Source organism: Oncorhynchus masou, chromosome 18 (genome assembly GCF_036934945.1).
Source record: "Oncorhynchus masou masou isolate Uvic2021 chromosome 18, UVic_Omas_1.1, whole genome shotgun sequence".
NCBI classification, from domain to species: domain Eukaryota; kingdom Metazoa; phylum Chordata; class Actinopteri; order Salmoniformes; family Salmonidae; genus Oncorhynchus; species Oncorhynchus masou.
The window spans coordinates 56814472-56834000 of NC_088229.1; the positions used below are offsets into that span (position 1 = coordinate 56814472).

Genomic DNA, 19529 nt, shown 5'->3' on the forward strand with positions numbered 1-19529 from the left:
CGTCTCCGAGGTCCTGTGTTGTCGGGCGAGTGGCTTTTGGAACTCAAGTCAAAAGAGGCCTCTCTATTTGCAGGTCAGTCAGCGCTGAAAGCCCTCCCAACTGCTGTGAAGCAAAGGAAAATGTTATCGGTTGCTGGCTAAACCCGACAACAAACAGGAGCGGTGTAAACCTCTGAACTGCAGAGCCAGTGAGCCACCGATGGACCCCGGGGGGGGGGGCTAAGTCTTCTGGGGCATGATGGGAAACGGGGGCAGGGGCCAATGTGCCGCTGTCTGCCACGGTGTCGAGGGCAACTGAAGTGGCTTTTTGGGTAGGGTGACGAATCAATTTGTCTCCATCGACTGTGCACTGCCGGGGTGCTTCCAGTACTTTCCACTGGTTCAGGATGCAGAGTCCCACCACTACCAACAGCGCACAGAGGAAATAGCATAGGCTAGACTTTGTATGAGATCCCTCGGGTTTGTTGAGCAGGGATTTGACAGAGTGATAGTGTCAGGTCATTATTGTAGGTTGGTTAGCCTAAATTCAAACTGTTTTGTTAAACAGTGATCACTTACATTTTGAATTGAAGTAGATATTCTGGACAGATGATTTCAATTGCACTTTTCAAAGAAGCACGATTTAGCTGGAAAGTGCTTCACGGGGTGCACAGGTCGGTGTGTTTTAGAAGCATCGCTGTGTGATTCGGCGTGCCGTCTTCTTGATCTCGGGAATATGCGTCTTGATGTGTCTTGGCACCTTCCGTGCTGCGTGTGCATCTTAATGTTTTAACAGCAGGGAGAGGCTCCTTTAGCCACATGAACACTCACTGCCAATGTTTTTCCTGGTACACGACTCAGCGTTCTGTGGCTCCTACGGTGGCCTGCAGGCCTCCGAATTAATCCACGTCCTTTTAACACAGATGTCAGACAGAGAGCATGTAGGCTAGGGACTATAGTGGTTTATACTCCTAACCTGAGATCTCTGACAGTTGCATGTTTAGGCTACTCTGGCATGTTTAGGATATTTGACATGTGTTGTTAGTTTGCACATACTATATTTACAGTAGGGAAGAAGTTGGGTATGTTGAGCCATTTGTCTTACATTCAGCATCACAACGTTAAGGGAAATATAGTGTTCTTTCTAACACAGATGCCGACATATATTGCATGATGTCGTGTATCCCAGGAAATAATCGGCATTCATGTAAACATTACAGTTTTGAAAAGGCCGCTTGTCCAAAAAAGTGGTCTCTTGGGTTAAATTGAGCGTAGGGACAGTGTGCGTTGAGCCGCTTTGGGGTAAGTCGGAGAGGGTGTCCCGTGAGGGTGCTGGTAGGTGAAAATTTATTTCATGGAATGGGGGTGTGGTATATTGTACATCTTAAATGTATGCCTTCATTCAGATAACGATCTCTCTGTTCAATATCACTTACACATCCATTTCTCGAACCAGTTGTCCGGGATAGGGGAGGATGTGCCAATTCTGTGGGCAACTTCTCTGCATTTGAGGCTCCTAAGCCCATGAAACTGGTCCGCGAGATTCTTTATGAGTTTAACAAGCTCAGACTCCATGTCAACAGATAAGACCTTGTGTGCCTCTGCTACTCTTTCAGAGTCTCTCACGCGGGTACATGTTTGTTTTATTTTTTGGGGTCAGTGTACCTCTACAGTGTCATTCAGTCATTTTTTTCCATCCCTTCTCTCTCTCTCTCTCTCTCTCTCTCTCTCTCTCTCTCTCTCTCTCTCTCTCTCAAAAAGCACCTGTAGGGGGGCCAGACCCCTGCTTGTTTTACGTTTGTAACACGGAGCATGCTGATGTCTCCTCTCAAATGCACATCTTGAGTTCATTCAGTTGAAGTCGGAAGTTTACATACGCCTTAGCCAAATACATTTAAACTCAGTTTTTCACAATTCCTGACATTTAATCCTAGTAAAAATTCCCTGTTTTAGGTCAGTTAGGATCACCACTTTATTTTAAGAATGTGAAATGTCAGAATAATAGTAGAGAGAGTGATTTATTTCAGCTGTTATTTCTTTCATCACATTCCCAGTGGGTCAGAAGTTTACATGCACTCAATTAGTATTTGGGAGCATTGCCTTTAAATTGTTTAACTTGAGTCAAACTTTTCGGGTAGCCTTCCACAAGCTTCCAACAATAAGTTGGGTGAATTTTGGCCCATTCCTCCTGCCAGAGCTGGTGTAACTGAGTCAGGTTTGGAGGCCTCCTTGCTCGCACGCACTTTTTCAGTTCTGCCCACAAATGTTCTACAGGATTGGGGTCAGGGCTTTGTGATGGGCACTGCAATACCTTGACTTTGTTGTCCTTAGGCCATTTTGCCACAACTTTTGAAGAATGCTTGGGATCATTGTCCATTTGGGAGACCCATTTGAGACCAAACTTTTAACTTCCTGACTGATCTCTTGAGATGTTGCTTCAATATATCCACAGAATTTTCTTTCCTCGTGTTTCCATCTATTTTGTGAAGTGCACCAGTCCCTCCTGCAGCAAACCACCCCCCGCAACACGATGCTGCCACCCCCGTGCTTCACGGTTGGGATGGTAGTCTGGCTTTTTTATGGAGGTTTTGGAGCAGTGGCTTCTTCCTTGCTGAGCGGCCTTTCAGGTTATGTCGAAAGAGGACTAATTTTACTGTGGATATAGATAATTTGTACCTGTTTCCTCTAGCATCTTCACAAGGTCCTTTGCTGTTGTTCTGGGATTGATTTGCACTTTTCCATTTTCTGTTTTTTCCCAAGCTGTTTAAAGGCACAGTGAACTTAGTGTATGTAAACTTCTGACCCACTGGAATTGTGACACAGTGAATTATAAGTGAAATCATCTGTCTGTAATCAATTGTTGGAAAAATGACTTGTCATGCACAAAGTAGATGTCCTAACTGACTTTCCAAAACTATAGTTTGTTAACAAGACATTTTTGGAGTGGTTGAAAAACGAGAATTAATGACTCCAACCTAAGTGTATGTAAACGTCTGACTTCAACTGTATCTTAAACACATTACACACAAAAAAAACAGAACGCACAACATGTTATAGTCATTTGTATGGGGTATGGCGGCCATTGGCTCAACTTACCCCATTGCCTTCGGCTTACCCCCAGACTCCATGAAATGATGACCTCTTCCTAAATATTTGGTCACATGACACATTTTGTGTCTGGTTTCTTAGAAACCAAGGTGTGGCTCATTGAACCCTTTCGCTCAACTTACCCCACTCTTCCCTATATTGTGGGATTTCCAGACTGCAGCCAACAATACAGTACATGTACTCCGTGTGGCGACTTAGACTTATTTTGACTAGTCTAGATGCCAGTATGATAATGAACTTGTTCAGCCAAGCAAATGACTCACGCTTGTACCCAGGCCACTGACTTACATCATCGGACTCTACTGATATATGTGTGGTTTCTCAGCTGGACTGTTGTGTAACCTCCGTCTCGTCTGGAGGTTAAGGGTCATGTTTTATATCTCTCCGTCATTTTAGAACGTGGTGAACTTCGTGGACGACAGCTTCCCTCCCAGCCCCCAATCCGTGGGTTTCCCCGAGGGCGACAGCGTCCAGCAGCGAATCAAAAAGTGGCTCCGCCCTCACGAGATCAACTGCAACAACTTTAAGGACCGGGGCGTCAAATGGTCTGTCTTCCGCACCCCTCGGCCCTCGGACATCCTGCAAGGCCTGCTGGGAAACTGTTGGTGAGTTGTCTTCACTGTGTGCAGCTTCGTAGTGGGTGTGGGTGTGTGGGTGCCAAACAGCGTGCTATATACGTGGCCTGCGTGTTCGGTGTGCCTGCTGTGCTTGTTGGAAACAGTGTTTTGTCTCTTCCCTCCCTGGTCTGTTTACTAAGGTGTTTCTGAATGGATAAACCAACTCCACTCTACATGTGAGAGGTGATCTCTCATCGCTCGTCTTAAAGGTCAGCGGGAGAGAATAAACAAACACACTGGCGGTCCGTGTAGTTTATCACTGAAAAATAAATATAGATGTACTCCCTGGGCCTAAAGCAGAGAGAGAGAGATGGAGAGAAAGGGAGGGAGAGAGTGTGTGTGTGTGTGGGGGGGGGGTGCTAAAGAGAGAGGGAGGAGGAGGAGGAAGAGGGAGGGCGCGAGTGAAAAGGGGGGGGGGAGCGAGCAAAAGAGGGAGAGATAAATAAATAGATAGAAAGAGCTGGGGAGAGAGAAAGAGAGAGAGGGGTGAGGCAGCCAGATGTACTGATACAGCACCTGACTGTAGGATTATTCAGAGGAATGTAGGTCTGGACACATAGGGTTTATCTCCACGCCTTTGTTTTGGGTGTCCTTGGGGCCTGTGTAGTCACTCCTACGAACACACACACACACACACACACACACACACACACACATTCTCATACACTTTTTACTCTCAAATACACACACACACATACACAGCCGCTTATCAAAAATAACCCTCCCCAGGCACTCCTCCACTCTCTCTCTCACACTACAGGAAGTGACCCAATTCCCATTCTGAATCACACCCCTAGTCACATTTACAGTCCATGTTACACATCCCCAGCCAGGCAACCACATGTCAAATCGCATACCGTCACATCAACCCACCCTTGAGCGGCCGGAGAGGCTAGAAACCCGTCCTAGTCCAGCGTTCTTGTCGCTACGCCCGAAGTAATTGGATTTTGATTTGCTTCTTTTTTTAATCTGATTTGCATTGATTGGATTTGCATGGGCTTGAATGGCCAGATCGTCCACGCTTGTCTAGCACCGTAACCCGGAGCAGACAGGGAGATGGAGTTGCTATTGAAAAATGTCTCGTTGAGATGATACGGGAAGAATATCATGCAAGAAGGCCCCTCTTGAGACCGATTCTCTAGATTCGAGATCACACAGACACACACACACACACACACACACACACACACACACACACACACACACACACACACACACACACACACACACACACATTCAGTGAGTGCTTGCTGAGTAAAGCCTCAAACGAAGGGGCTCAGCTCTAGGAAGGGCAGATTAGCAGGAAGATCTCCTGCGTTCCATAACCTCCCTCTAGTCTGCTTCCTCTCAATGTTCTCCTCCTACGTTTTGGCTTCTGCCTGGCTCTTTTAGGGGTTTCGGTTGGTGGCAAGTCGACCATCGATTGCGAAAGGTACAGAAGCAGAGCTACAGAATGGCGTGTCGTACGCTGCAGTTGGAGGAAACACGGGGAAGTTATGGTGCTTTGAAATGTGCTAAACTTGTTGTCCCACTTTGGAGACACGTAGGAGGAAAATACCTTGAATGAGCTATGCACTTCTATAGAGGCCGCTTCTTTTTCCTTACACCCATTCAGAATCGTTCACACCGTCTTAAGCCTCACCCATCTCGTTTAAGAATTGGCATGTAACCGGCTGAGTGAGCGTGGCACTGTGCTCCAGAAGGTAGTTCTCCTTTAATCCCTCCCTCCATTATCTTAGCCAATCGTGGGTCCTGCCTTTCTCCCACCATAGCTCAGTGATTTTCCTTCCCATGGCTAAACTCGGGTCATCATTTTTTTTGAATTCGTATTTACGGATCCCATTCAAGTTGGTCATTAAGGCATCAAATCGATTCCAAATCCAATTTTATTGGTCACATACATGTGTTTAGCAGATGTTACCGCGGGGGTTTTGGCCAAATGCTTGTATATGAACGTTCCCATGTTCAAGAAGGCATTTCGGGAATAACGTAGAAGCCACACAATCCTGAATCTGGTCATGAATGTGAAGAATAAGTTATATTGTCTGACTGACTTTTACTAACTTATATACGTATAACCTTCTTGCCTGCCTGCCTTCGTCTCGGAAACACAGTGACGAGGATCTGGTTTCAATGATGGACTCTTGGCATAGAGGAACTATGCGACCACTTTATCCTCTTGAATAAAATCCCAAATCGTAGCTGGCAAGATGTTAGAAAACAGAAGTTATTTTTAATGAGTGCATTTCGCAAGTGGCTAGTTTGCATCAAACTAAAACCACTGCAAAGGCTGTGCCTGTAAACCTCGGTTTTGAATCGCAGAGTTCTGGCATGTCTGCATTGTGATTTGTTGGGAGAGTCCCCTGAATAGGTTTTTTTGTTCTCTCTCTCTCTCTCCCCTTATCGACGTAGGCAGTGCCAAAAGAGTCCGTAGTTGAAACCAGACCCGAGTCACTGTGTTTGCCCAGGGTCGGGTTTTCCACGCTATGCCTGCACCGACTTGCTGACTGACTATCTCATTGCTGCCCCCCCCCCCTGCAGGTTCCTGAGTGCGTTGGCGGTGCTGGCAGAGCGTCCAGAGCTGGTGGAGAGGGTGATGATCACCAGGGGGATCTGCCAGGAGGGGGCCTACCAGGTCAGGCTTTGTAAGGATGGTACCTGGATCACCGTGCTGGTGGACGACATGCTTCCCTGCGATGAGTACGGATACCTGCTCTTCTCCCAGGTAAGGGCTGGGACAACACACGCACTCACGCGTGGTCCCTCACCGCTTCTGTGAACTCTGAACGTGGTCTTCCCTGTTATGTTCATTGCGTTGCAAGGTTCATTCACTGCTCATGGATTTTACCTACTCTCTCTCTCTCCATTCTTCCTTCTCCCTACCCTTCTCTCTCCCTCTCTCTTGATCTCTCTCTCTCTCTCTGTGTCTCGCTCCACTTGCCTACTGTTCTCTCCCTACCTTTCTCCATCATACACGTCCCTCTATCCCCTTCACTACCTTTCTCCGTCCTTCCTACTTCACCACCTCTATCCCCCTCTGCCTCTTTTCTTCTCTCTCCTTCCGTCCTCCATTCCTCCTTCCTCTCTCTCCCTCGCCAGGCTCAGCGTAAGCAGCTGTGGGTGGCCCTGATAGAGAAGGCCCTGGCCAAGCTCCATGGCTCCTACTTCGCCCTGCAGGCGGGGCGCGCCATTGAGGGCTTGGCCACACTGACGGGGGCGCCGTGTGACTCCCTGATGCTGCAGGTCAGCTCCACCAACCCCCGTGAGGAGCCCATCGACACGGACCTCATCTGGGCCAAGATGCTGAGCTCCAAGGAGGCCGGGTAAGGGGGATAGAGGAGATTTGTCTTTTGGGGGGGGGGGGTCGCTCATGCTGTGTGTATGTATCATGATGTGCACGGATTGGCACGAGGTATGAAGTAGTTACTCGAGAGTCTAGGTCAAGAACAAGTCCATTCATTTGAGAAGTCATGACGTGGCCTATTGAATGGACCCTGATTACGTCTACTCCTTGACTAACAAGCATGTTCAATGGAGAATGCTTTTTAGTCCAATGAGTAGGCTTATATCTGGATCCGTTTTGGCAACAGCCCCTAAGAGTTTTAAGGTGACACGTGATCAATGTTCCTTCGAATTTTTCCTAGACACTGAGCAAACCTCAGGTCTGCTTAGCGCAAAAAAATCTGTGCAATTTCCAGCGCACGTTTACTGTGAACACTTGAGACTTTTGAAAAGCAATATGCAGGGCTTGACATGAACCTGTTTATCCACTTGTCCTTCAGACATGTTGTTGTGTTGTTTGGTGCAAGAAAACACTTTACAAAATATAATGCAGTATTATTCCCACACCATTATTACAGGCAAATTATGCTTCCGGCTGCCTATTGGCTACTTAGCTTATTCAAGCCTATCTCAAAATAAAACACTGTCCCTTTAAGACAGAAAAAAAGCTCATTACCTGACTTGCTTTTCAAAGATGTCTAGAGATGTACACGTTTTGTGCTCTTGTAGGAAGCAATCACACTCCCCTGTTGCTGACTACAAATGATCAATGACTCCCTAACTAGCAAAGGATATGAACAAAATGTGTACACGCGGTTACAAACAGCTGTCGGCTTTAATCTCAAAACAAGCGCGTCTACTCACGACCACAGCTGTAAACACGGTCCAGTTCAAAGTGAATGGCACAGATCCATATATGGCAATGGTCTATTTGCATATAAGCCTACTGCAGCTCTGATTGGTTTTGCCACACCGATCTGTGTAGAGTACGTGCTGAGTAGTGCGTGTCAATGCAATAGAATCCTGCTCCGACGCGTTCTGCGCCTCCCAACAAAATCTCTTGCCTGGTTAGTTTTTGTTTCGGGTATGTTGCGTTGATTCGATCACAATTGCCACAGTAAAGGAAACATCGATAGTGTTAACCGGGGAAACTCTCAAACTGTGGTCACCAAACTTTTCCGAGTCAAGATCACTTTGAGTCAAAATGCAAGCCGAGATCTACCGCTCAGATTTTTCTTTTTTGAACAGGACGTTAAAAAATGTAAGCCCATGATCGCACCGGTAATAGATCTGCTGAGCAAACATTTCAATCATTGGCTATTTCTTTTATTTGACTGGGCTGATGGGTACCTGCATCTCATGGTCAGTCTCAGCGGAGGGAGAGAGCAGCAGACTGAGGGTCCGCCTCTCAACATCCCGCCCCTCTCCCTCTCCTCCACTGACACTGACCGAAAAGGGACACCCGTCTTCTAGCTGGCGGCGCCGAGTGGAAATAGGAAGAACGAGCGTTTTAGGGCTTATAAAAGTGTTGAATTCCAAAGTGTTGGAAACAGCATCTCTTTGCTGTATTCGCCGAGTCTCTCTCTAGTCATGGTTTTAGACGTTTTGATATCTCACAGTATCAGCTTTGCTGTAGGTTCCTTTTATGCCTGCTGCGTTACTGCAAACACGGTCATCTGAGCCATCCGATTGGCCAGCGGCAGGCCTGTTTAGTGCACTTGATTTGCTCTCTGGGCCCGCCGAGAAGGCAGAGTTTGTACCTTCAGACACACGAAATGGTTCAAAATGGCAACAGGTCACCGACCCTACCGCCAACAGACAAAAAAAGAACACAAGGCGTTATCGTGCAGAAATGTTTGACGGTCAACTAGGAATGCCTTGGAGAACGACCGGTTGGTGACCAGTGCTCTAGAAACTTGCGTGAGGTTCAATCTCGTGCTTCTCTCTGTGGGCTGATATCTCTGTGCGGCAGTCTGAAGGCATCTCTGTCTGTGTTCTGTGTGCGGCGGGCAGGTTTCTAATGGGGGCGTCATGCGGAGGAGGGAACATGAAGGTGGACGATGTGACGTACGAGTCCTTGGGCCTCCGCCCTCGCCACGCCTACTCTATCCTGGACGTACGGGACGTACAGGGCTACAGGTGAGAGCCGATTAGGTTACTAGTGGGAGCCGGGTTGGGCTAATTGGTCACAAATGATAAGGGGGTGGGGCTTTAAGTTATTGCTGAGAAGGGCCATGTCTCTTTTTCAGATTCCTGTCATTGTGTGCTTTATTCCCGCTGGTAGTTGTAAGAAACTTATCCAACCCTGATAAGTGTCCTTCAGTTTTTCAGTCCTGATTGCGTTGTTTTTGCTCTCTCTCTCTCTGCCGCTCAGACTACTGCGGTTGAGGAACCCGTGGGGTCGCTTCTCCTGGAACGGCAGCTGGTCAGACGAGTGGCCTGATTGGCCGCAGCACCTCCGCCACGAGCTCATGGCCCACGGCAGCAGCGAGGGCGTCTTCTGGATCGAGTACGGAGACTTCATCAAGTAGGTCCCGTCTCAATGTGTCTGTCTGTTAGTGTTGCCCGGTATACCGAAACGTCTGTACTTTTTCGAGCCTAGAACATGAAAAACGGCTCGGTACTAGAAGTTTTGTTACTTTAGGTACTTCTGTTATATCACTGGGCCTGCTCCACTTTGTCTGCACTGGGAGTCTGGGCAGCATCATGTTAGCTCCCTACTCATGCTGCACAGAAGTAAACACACTTGAATATTGCAAACAATGTCCATACAGGCCAGAACACTGTATATCAACTGTCCGGACAGCCGAAAAAAGATCATGATATTATTTGAATAGTAAAATGATTTGAAATGCCCATCCCTAGTAAAGGGTGCTTGACAAACAGATACATGATGTGAAGTCCTCACAGCGTTTGTACCCTAGTAGAAGAACTAAGAACACCACAGTAGCCCTTCACTCTGGCTTCAGAGCTTTTTTATTTGATCTCTTCCATCTCTTCCCTCTTATCCCCCTCTCTTCTTCTGGGAAGACGAAAGAGGGGAGCAGACAGATGACAAAGCGGGGGGGGGTGATAAAACGGGGAAAAACAGACTGAGAAGAAAAGAGGGTGAGTCAGTCACTGGTTGGGTCTCTGGGGGCGGTCGCTTTGAAGCAGAGCCATTTTGTGTGTGGGGGGGGGGTGGAGAGGTAGGTAAAGTGTTGGGTTTGATCTGTATAAATACATTTGAATCGTGTGTGCGTGTGAGCGACTGGAATGTCAGGTCAGAGGGTGGTTTTCTGAGTTGGGTTTTGGTCAAAGTTATCAGGAAAACATCAACTTGTAAGAGAGGGAGAGGAAAAGGATGTCAAGAGAGCTCATGCCTTAAGAAGTCAAATGAAGGAGCTGTCTTCCACAAGACTTTGTGCTGATCAAAGATGGGGCTTATTGGAGTACTGCCGTGAGTGTGTGCATGCATCCATGTGCTCTTTTGATACAGTATAGCCTTCACGTAAAGTTACCATGTAGTAAGGGAGTCCTGTCATGGCATGCAGCAGCCGTGTGCGTGACTGTTTGTGCGTTCGCATTTGCGGGCTGATGTCAACAGATGCTGCAGAGGCGCATCACAGCTTGGATTTCTAATTGGGCCTAACACAACTCCTTGTGGTGTACCAGACTGCTATTTTTTTTAGGAAATCACACACTGCTATTAACCCTGTCAATGGACTATGGTTTTATTGTTGGCTCAGAACAGCAAAATTGACAACCCTTTACAGATTTAATTTAATGATGTCAGTACGTGATGCATCGACATTCGTAGAACAGATATTGTATGTTTATTTTCTGGGCAGCTTTTCTTTGCCTTTTGTGTCTGTGCAGTTGAAGCAGTGGTGAAACTGGCTGGGTAGTGAAGCGGCTAGTGGTTATCAGTGACATCATAATTGGCTCTGAGCGAAGGAGCGTCATTATGCATCAGGTTGTAAGATCACATTCCCCGGGTCTGACTGTTACACAGTCAGCGACTCTAAGGCTGTCTGTGTCATTTTTGTTGTTGTTGTCTTTCCACAGGTACTTTGACTCGGTGGACATCTGTAAGATCCATTCAGACTGGCAGGAGGTGCGGTTACAGGGCTATTTCCCTAGTAGAGCCTGTGGTCCTGTTACGGTCACCGCTCTGACCATGCTGGAGAGGACCGCGCTGGAGTTCGCCCTCTTCCAGGAGGGCAGCAGGTACTTTCTGTCTCTCTCTCTCTCTCTCTGTCTCTCTCTTTCTCTCTCTCTCTCTCTCTCGCTCAACAGCCACCTGTTGGAATGAAAAATAACCCTTTAGACCATGTAAATAAACAATCCGACTTTTAAACTATTGAATCTCTATTCCCCTCCTCCTAGGCGGTCGGACACGGCAGACAGCCACCTTTTGGACCTGTGTATCATGGTGTTCAGAGCGTCGTTTGGCAGTGGCAACAAGCTAACCTTGGGCAGGCTGCTGGCCCACAGCAAGCGGGCCGTCAAGAAGTTTGTGGGCTGCGATGTGATGTTGGAGCCTGGCGAGTACGCCGTGGTGTGCTGCGCCTTTAACCACTGGCAGATGAACGTCAGCGGAGTGGGGCCACTCACACCAGGTACATACACACAGTATATCCCTCTACGGATTGGCATGAATGGATGGTAGAGGAGTACCGCCCAAACACAACTGACATATTTCATGGTATGCATGTGTCAACTCATAGTGTGAACGTGTCAGCTGTGTGTGTGTGTGTGTGTGTGTGTGTGTGTGTGTGTGTGTGTGTGTGTGTGTGTGTGTGTGTGTGTGTGTGTGTGTGTGTGTGTGTGTGTGTGTGTGTGTGTGTGTGTGTGTGTGTGTGTGTGTGTGTGTGTGTGTGTGTGTGTGTGTGTGTGTGTGTGTGAGAGAGAGAGCAGCCGGTAAAGAATTTAATATGGATAATGTGCCTATGGGCTGAATCATCTTTAATAGACTCACATGGTAGCGGTCTTCATGGGTCCAAAAAGTTGGACCCGTTCCGAAATGGACCTGGGGCTTTCCACACCGGACCCGGTATGGAGACCCACTCCGAACAGATGCGAGGACAACTAGACTTGTTCCGTAGAGACTTGGTGGGATCTGGACTCGGTCTGATCCGAGTGAGGGAAGCAGGAGAAAAGTCAGTTTTTAAGCTACTTTATTAACCAAGGCTGATAAAGCGCTAGAGGAAGGAGAGAGAGAGGTGCCGCTCTAGCAGGGAGAGACGAGAGACAGCATCCAGCCAAGCTGACTTTGCAGCTTTGATGACATTCTGGAATATCCCTCTGTAGGGATATGGAACTTTCTGGAATATCCCTCTGTAGGGATATGGAACTTTCTGGAATATCCCTCTGTAGGGATATGGAACTTTCTGGAATATCCCCCTGCCAGCTTGTGGATTGAACCTTGTCTTTCAAATGAGGGAGCAAATAACACAATGGTAGAGAAGAGTAAATTCAGCAACTTGGAGGGCAGTGGAAGTTGACATAACCACTTCTTTATTGTTTAAACCAATGTTTTGGCCCTTAGCCTTCATCAGGGTTTTATTAAGGCGACCAATCACAATGGGAATCAAATGGAGTCTTGTCTTCTCTTAGTGTCGAGCCCCACCAGTGCACGGCGTCCCAACCAGGACTTCCCAGGTTACATCCTGGCCATCTACAGCTCCCGCCAGGTGATGGTGGAGCAGGTGGAGGCTACCGCTACCACGCTGGCCGACGCCATCATCCTACTGACCGAGAACAAGGGGGAGAGACACGAGGTGAGGGGCATGGACACACACACACTCACAGTGAGAGAGACACACACACACATACTCAGAGACACACACATTGCAGTCCTCCTGATCGGCAACAAGGGAGAGGGGTGAGTGAGAGGGGTGAGCCGCACACACGCGTACTCACACACACACTCCCAAAGAACCAACAGTTTTTCATCCTTGACCTAGAACAAAAGACTGTGTGTTGGAGTTTATGTACGTCCCACACACACAGTGGACAGTGGCGACTGGCACAAACACACACACACACACACTCACAGACACACACCAAACAAGGCTAGAGTAAGTAAGAGAATGTGGGTGAATGCGAATTGGATGCACGAATCAAGTATCCGTTCCACATTCACACACTTGCGCCTGTCTGAAAGGGTCTGTCATGTTTCCAGGTATTTAAGAGGGAACTGCGGGGCTGTGAAATGTAAGCGATGCTCTGTTGAATGATTCAGTTTCCCAACTCTGAACCTACTAGCCACAGACGGTGACCCAACGCCTTTGGAAACGTTCACGGCAGCATAAGTGCTCCGCGGCTGGAGTGAAAACATGGGTTATACTTGCTGCTATATGTGGCTCGTTTCTGAAACGTAGTACACACATTTCTACAGACTGGTTCGTTAAACTATTGTGTAACCCTGTCATTGTAGGTATGTATTATGATGTAGTAACAGGCTGTGTTTTTCTTACTTACTTACTGACTTTATTGTCCCTATGGGGGAATTTTGTTGCAGTGTCATGTACACGTTTAAAGTGGCGTTTAAATCCAAAACAAAATTGACAATACAACTTTTATAACAGTTACATACCAATAAAACATAAACATTTTTTTTTTTTTTTTAGACTAGCCTGATGGCCTTACTGGTCTGTCTGTGTGTCTGACTGCCTCTTTGTCTGTGTTTGTAGGGTCGCGAGGGCATGACGTGCTACTACCTGACCCACGGCTGGGCGGGGCTGATCGGGGGTGGATCCGCCACCCCAGTGGTGGTGGAGAAGCCGCCACCCACAGTAACACCGTAACTGGCTACCAGGTGCATGGAGGAGGTACCTCCACGTAACTGGCTACAGGTGTGACTGTACGGACAGCTGGCTACCAGGTGCATGGAGGAGGTCCACCACACAGTAACACCGTAACTGGCACCAGGTGCATGGAGGAGACCATCGACACAGTACCACCGTAACTGGCACCAGGTGCATGGAGGAGGTACCGTACACCACACAGTAACGTAACACCACACAGTAACACCGTAACTGGCTACCAGGTGCATGGAGGAGGACCGGTACACCGTAACTGGTTACCAGGTGCATGGAGGAGGTACACAGTACACACCGTAACTGGTTACCAGGTGCATGGAGGAGGTACACCACACAGTAACACCGTAACTGGCTACCAGGTGCATAGGAGGTACACCACAGTAACTGGCTACCAGGTGCATAGAGGAGGTACCGTACACCACACAGTAACACCGTAACTGGTTACCAGGTGCATGGAGGAGGTACCGTACACCACACAGTAACACCGTAACTGGCTACCAGGTGCATGGAGGAGGTACCGTACACCACACAGTACACCGTAACTGGTTACCAGGTGCATGGAGGAGGTACCGTACCACAGTACACACCACACAGTAACACCGTTGGTTACCAGGTGCATGGAGGAGGTACCGTACCAGGTGCATGGAGGAGGTACCACACAGTACACACCGTAACTGGTTACCAGGTGCAACTGGAGGAGGTGGACCGTACACCACACAGGAGGAGGGAGGTACCGTACACCACACAGTAACACCGTAACTGGCTACCAGGTGCATGTAACACCGTAACTGGCTACCAGGTGCATGGAGGAGGTACCGTACACCGTAACTGGCTACAGGTGCATGGAGGAGGTACACCACACAGTAACTGGCTACCAGGTGCATGGAGGAGGTACCGTACACCACACAGTAACACCGTAACTGGCTACCAGGTGCATGGAGGAGGTACCGTACACCACACAGTAACACCGTAACTGGCTACCAGGTGCATGGAGGAGGTACCGTACACCACACAGTAACACCGTAACTGGCTACCAGGTGCATGGAGGAGGTACACCACACAGTAACACCGTAACTGGCTACCAGGTGCATGGAGGAGGTACCGTAACACCAGTAACTGGCTACCAGGTGCATGGAGGAGGTACCGTACACCACACAGTACACACCGTAACTGGCTACCAGGTGCATGGAGGAGGTACCGGTGCATGGAGGAGGTACCGTACACCACACAGTAACACCGTAACTGGCTACCAGGTGCATGGAGGAGGTACCGTACACCACACAGTACACACCGTAACTGGCTACCAGGTGCATGGAGGAGGTACCGTACACCACACAGTAACACCGTAACTGGCTACCAGGTGCATGGAGGAGGTACCGTACACCACACAGTAACACCGTAACTGGCTACCAGGTGCATGGAGGAGAAAGTGTGCTAAGTAAAAAAACAAGACACTAGAGCACATTTAATTTGTATGCGGCCTTCCATGACGAGTTCAGATTTATTGTGGCCCCTACACTGATCATTGTTGCCCATCCCTGATTTACACTGAGTGTATAACACATTAGGAACACCTTCCTAATATTGACTCCCCTTTTGCCATCAGAACAGTCTCAATTCGTCATGTCATGGACTCTACAAGGTATCGAATGCGTTCCACAGGGATACTGGTTCAGGTTGACTCCAATGCTTCCCACAGCTATGTCAAGTTGGCTGGATGTCCTTTGGGTGGTGGACCATTCAGTTTCCTGTATGTAACAAGTTGAGCGTTAAAAAACAAACTGCAGTTCTGTACACAAACCGATGCGCCTACCACCATACCCTGTTCAAAGGCACTTAAATCTCATGTCTTGCCCATTCCCCCTCTGAATGACGCACACACACAATCCATGTCTCAACTGTCTCAAGACTGTAAAATCCCTCTTTAACCTGTCTCCTCCCCTTCATCTACACTGATGGAAGGGAATTTAACAAGTGACATCAGTAAGGGACCATAGCCTTCACCTGGATTCACCTGGGCAGTTGTGGAAAGAGCAGGTGTCCTTAATGTGTTGTACACTCAGTGTATGTATAACGTCGTTCTGCTGAGGACAGTCTTGCATGAATGCGTGACCATGTTTCCTGACCGTGTTTTCTGACTTTGTCTCCCCCTGCAGGCAGGTGCTGGTGGTGCTATCCCAGCTCGAGGGCAACGCAGGCTTTTCCATCACCCACCGGCTGGCCCACCGTAAGGCCGCCCAGGCCTCCCTAGGGGACTGGACCCCCACCAAGGCCACGCACAGCCCCCAGCTCACCCCCGACATCGACGGCCTGCACCGGCCACGGCCCCTATGACCACGGCCCCCCTTCACGCACACACACACACACACAAGCTGATGATACTCACGTTGACACACGCGTACGTGAACACTTTCGTGCGGAAAGCGGGGGCTGTGTGACGCTGGAATAGACACATATGGATAGAGGGAGGGGTGGATTGTGGAGACATCCGTGGAAAGGATGACTGGACGGAGTACTGGCGGTTTTCTTCCTCTTCTTCCTCCTCAATCCATAAATGATGGGGACTCGATCCTGCCAAACCACCTGGATCCAGTTGGGAAGGAGGCGAGGAGAGTGGGTGGATGTGCCATTTCGGATGAGATGGGAGATGAGGGAGCCCTCCCAGGTGATGTCAGTGTTTCTAGAGGGGTCCTGAGCCTGAGACCCTCCAACCAACCAGGAACGATTCTAGACCTAGCCTCGTCAACTACAACACTGTACTGTTTGTCTGTCTATGGACAAGGGATATTACCCAGACAGACACCCTGACCAGAACAGACCATCGCCCGTTCTTTCTCTAACCCCCAACAGATGTCAACGAACGCCCAGGAACACTGACTGTTGACCCCACATCCCAAAGGCTAAAGGTCATTCAGAGGCCAGGGTGGAGTGCTGTAACTGCTGAGCCACCTGGTGGCTGTTTCCCCACAGAGCCAATCAACCACGCTGACCTGACTCCCTGACCCCACTGTTCTTGGTCTATGGACCCACCCCACCATACTCGAGGTAGAAGTTGCATTGAGCTGTTCTAGGATCAGCTTCCCCTCCTCAAAGCCTCACTCCCAATAGTCGCTGCTGTGTGAGGTTTAGTTTGGGATGGGGATAGAGGGGGAGGGTTAGTTGCTATCTCCCCCAAGCCCCCTGTCCTGCCTCCTGTACCCTGCACCTTTGGAGCTGTCAACAATCAACAGGATTGGGGGCGGGGGGGTTACAATTCTTCCCCCGTCTCTACACCATGGTACGACGTGAGCCAAACCCGACTAGCGATTTAACCACAGTCATTTACATTTTTTAAAGAAGTTTTATTGTCTTTGGTCTGTATTTTGTACGGTGCTTGAATCGTTTAACGATCCATCTAGGTTACCATCTCTCCATCCGTCTCCTCTGTCTTTCTGTCGGTCAACTGTCCAAGCCCTCCCCTGTTTTTCCTGCTGTTGAAATGCTGTGTTATTATTTCTCCCAACGCAAGTCAAAGCCTGTCCACCTCAAATATAAGGACTGGACTCTGACTCTGTTTCGAAGAAAATGTCAAATCAATGTGTATCATATATGTCCCGTACGGAACATATAGCTGAGCTGGAATCTTCACGGTGTTTGCACCTCGCTGTTGTGACTCGACTTGCTGTCGTTCGTTATCCATGCGGTCCAGATCGGTGTCAGCAGCCATTTTCTTTTTTTTCTCTTTTTTTTTTTCTTTTTTAAACACAGTCGTCTCTATTGCTGTTCCAGCATATCTGGTGAATATTATCTGGGTGTCGAGAAAGAGGAAATGTAACCTCTTGCCCTCTATTTTCTCTCTCTGTCTGTCTTACTTTCTCCCTCAGTTCAGTGATCAATGCCGAAGGAGGCAAGAGATCTTCTTTTTATTTTTTTTCTGCTCTGTCTCCCGGAGGTTGATTGACTTTGCACATTGTCAAGCCTGTCTGTTCACATTTGGTACGTCAATTCTCGCTCCGGCATCAGCATCAACTCTTCAGCTATACAAAGCTGGTTTAAGTCCTGTTGGGGAAAATACAACAGTGGAGGTCAATGGATCGTTGTCACATTGTGTGCCATATTTCCCAGGATGCACAGGGAGCAGTGAGGGATGTGAGTGATGTCACAACTGTTGTTCATGTTTTACGCCAGAGCCATCAGACTTCTAGCCTGGTTGACAATACAGTGTTCAGTCTGATTTAACCAGACTTCACCAAGGCATCAAAAATCCCTCGTTTTAAGCTGAAACAATTCACTCGTTCCATCTCCTGTCAGAGGAGAAAATCCTTAACACACGATACCGTCTTAGTTGGCCGAGATTTGGGAGATTTCTTGGGAGTTAAGTAGAAGAACTTAAAGATGTAACTTAAGTCTAAGTTAAGGCAGAAATCTTTCATTTTCTGTAATAAAATGAATTGGGAAAACCTGGGATGAAAAGAAGTTTGGGGGTACAATCGAAAGATGATTTGTTTAGGCTGTTTTGGATGTAATGATTTGCATAAATACATTCACCTTCCTTTGCATGTTTTCGAATGTACTGTAGTGTCCCCCCCCCCCACCCCCCCCCCACAAAAAAATGGAAAAAAGACCTTGAGCTGACGACGATGTCACACATATGACAGTTTTGACACCACTCGTGACAAGTAAATAGCCTGACAACGTCATGATACGTGTCGTCTCGTGCAATACAACCACTTCTCACTTGTTGGATAGCCAACTAGTAGCATGTTTCATGACGGTGTCATCGAGTACTGTATGTATTATGACCTTAATGCAGCTCAAGTTGTCCACTGTTATAGTCAATGTTTAACATGTACCGGAACACTTTCAGGAGAATGACTATTTGCTCTCTGCGATTGCAGCCAAGTAGCTGTCCATTCTGTATGTTAATTCATTTATTATTGTAAAAAAAAAAAAAAAAAAAGATTTCATCAAAGCACAAGAAAACCTGCTCTTATAAAATGTAAAATGTGTGCGAGAAGGTTTGGATACATACAGTATATATGCGTGTGTACGCTGTGGATATGATGCGTACTGCCTGAGTGAACCATCCATTGATTGATAGGTGACAGAAAAAAAAGGAATGTTTATATGTTTTAGCCCAGTGGGACTGTCTTTACTCGGAAACTGAAACCTGCACTGAAAAAAAATACCTGGAATCAAAGGCACCTCAAATGTCAGCGTCATGAGGCTCTGTGACTTCACTTTACATGTTGTGTGCTTACATTTAGTTTTTGTTGTTGTTGTTGATATATCTGTTTTTATTCATGTTGTCATTTCGCTCTCTCTCTCTCTCTCTCTCTCTTCATGTCGTTCCTGTGGATAATTCTATTCGTCTCGTGTTGAGATGTGGTGGGGACTCTTCCTGGCAGTAGGGGTTGGCCCGTGGTGTTCACTAGAGGCTGTGGCCGTTCACAGTCCATAGCCAACAGCCTCTAACTATCTGGTTCTGTCGCTTGTAAACTGTACAGACTCCAGTGTTATAATCCACCTCAACCGACACAGTGAACCAACTGTTTTACCTTGTACAAAAATCTAATCAAATCCAACAGAATGCTGTAACAGAAAATTGATCTCTTATTTGGGCAGGAATGTGATATATATATAGAGTATTTTATTGATTTGGGGGGGGGGTGTATATGTATAAAAACCTATGTATGTTTAATTTTCAATCTCAGGTTCCAATGGACCAAATAAAGTTTTTTTTAAATAACACATTACA

The 19529-nt window shown here is 47.7% G+C and overlaps 1 protein-coding gene across 1 annotated transcript in view; it reads left to right on the forward strand.

The window, feature by feature from the left end:
- The window catches only part of capn15 (calpain 15), a 70313-nt gene extending 50791 nt beyond the window's left edge, over nt 1-19522 (forward strand). The window contains 14 exon segments of the mRNA XM_064923818.1: nt 3484-3692; nt 6246-6429; nt 6804-7027; nt 9000-9125; nt 9361-9513; nt 11034-11195; nt 11355-11587; nt 12585-12748; nt 13664-13750; nt 13752-13765; nt 13799-13846; nt 13881-13934; nt 14984-14992; nt 15949-19522. Coding sequence (XP_064779890.1) covers nt 3484-3692; nt 6246-6429; nt 6804-7027; nt 9000-9125; nt 9361-9513; nt 11034-11195; nt 11355-11587; nt 12585-12748; nt 13664-13750; nt 13752-13765; nt 13799-13846; nt 13881-13934; nt 14984-14992; nt 15949-16126 — 1845 coding nt within the window. The 3' untranslated portion in view covers nt 16127-19522.
- Nucleotides 19523-19529: the final 7 nt, after the last annotated feature.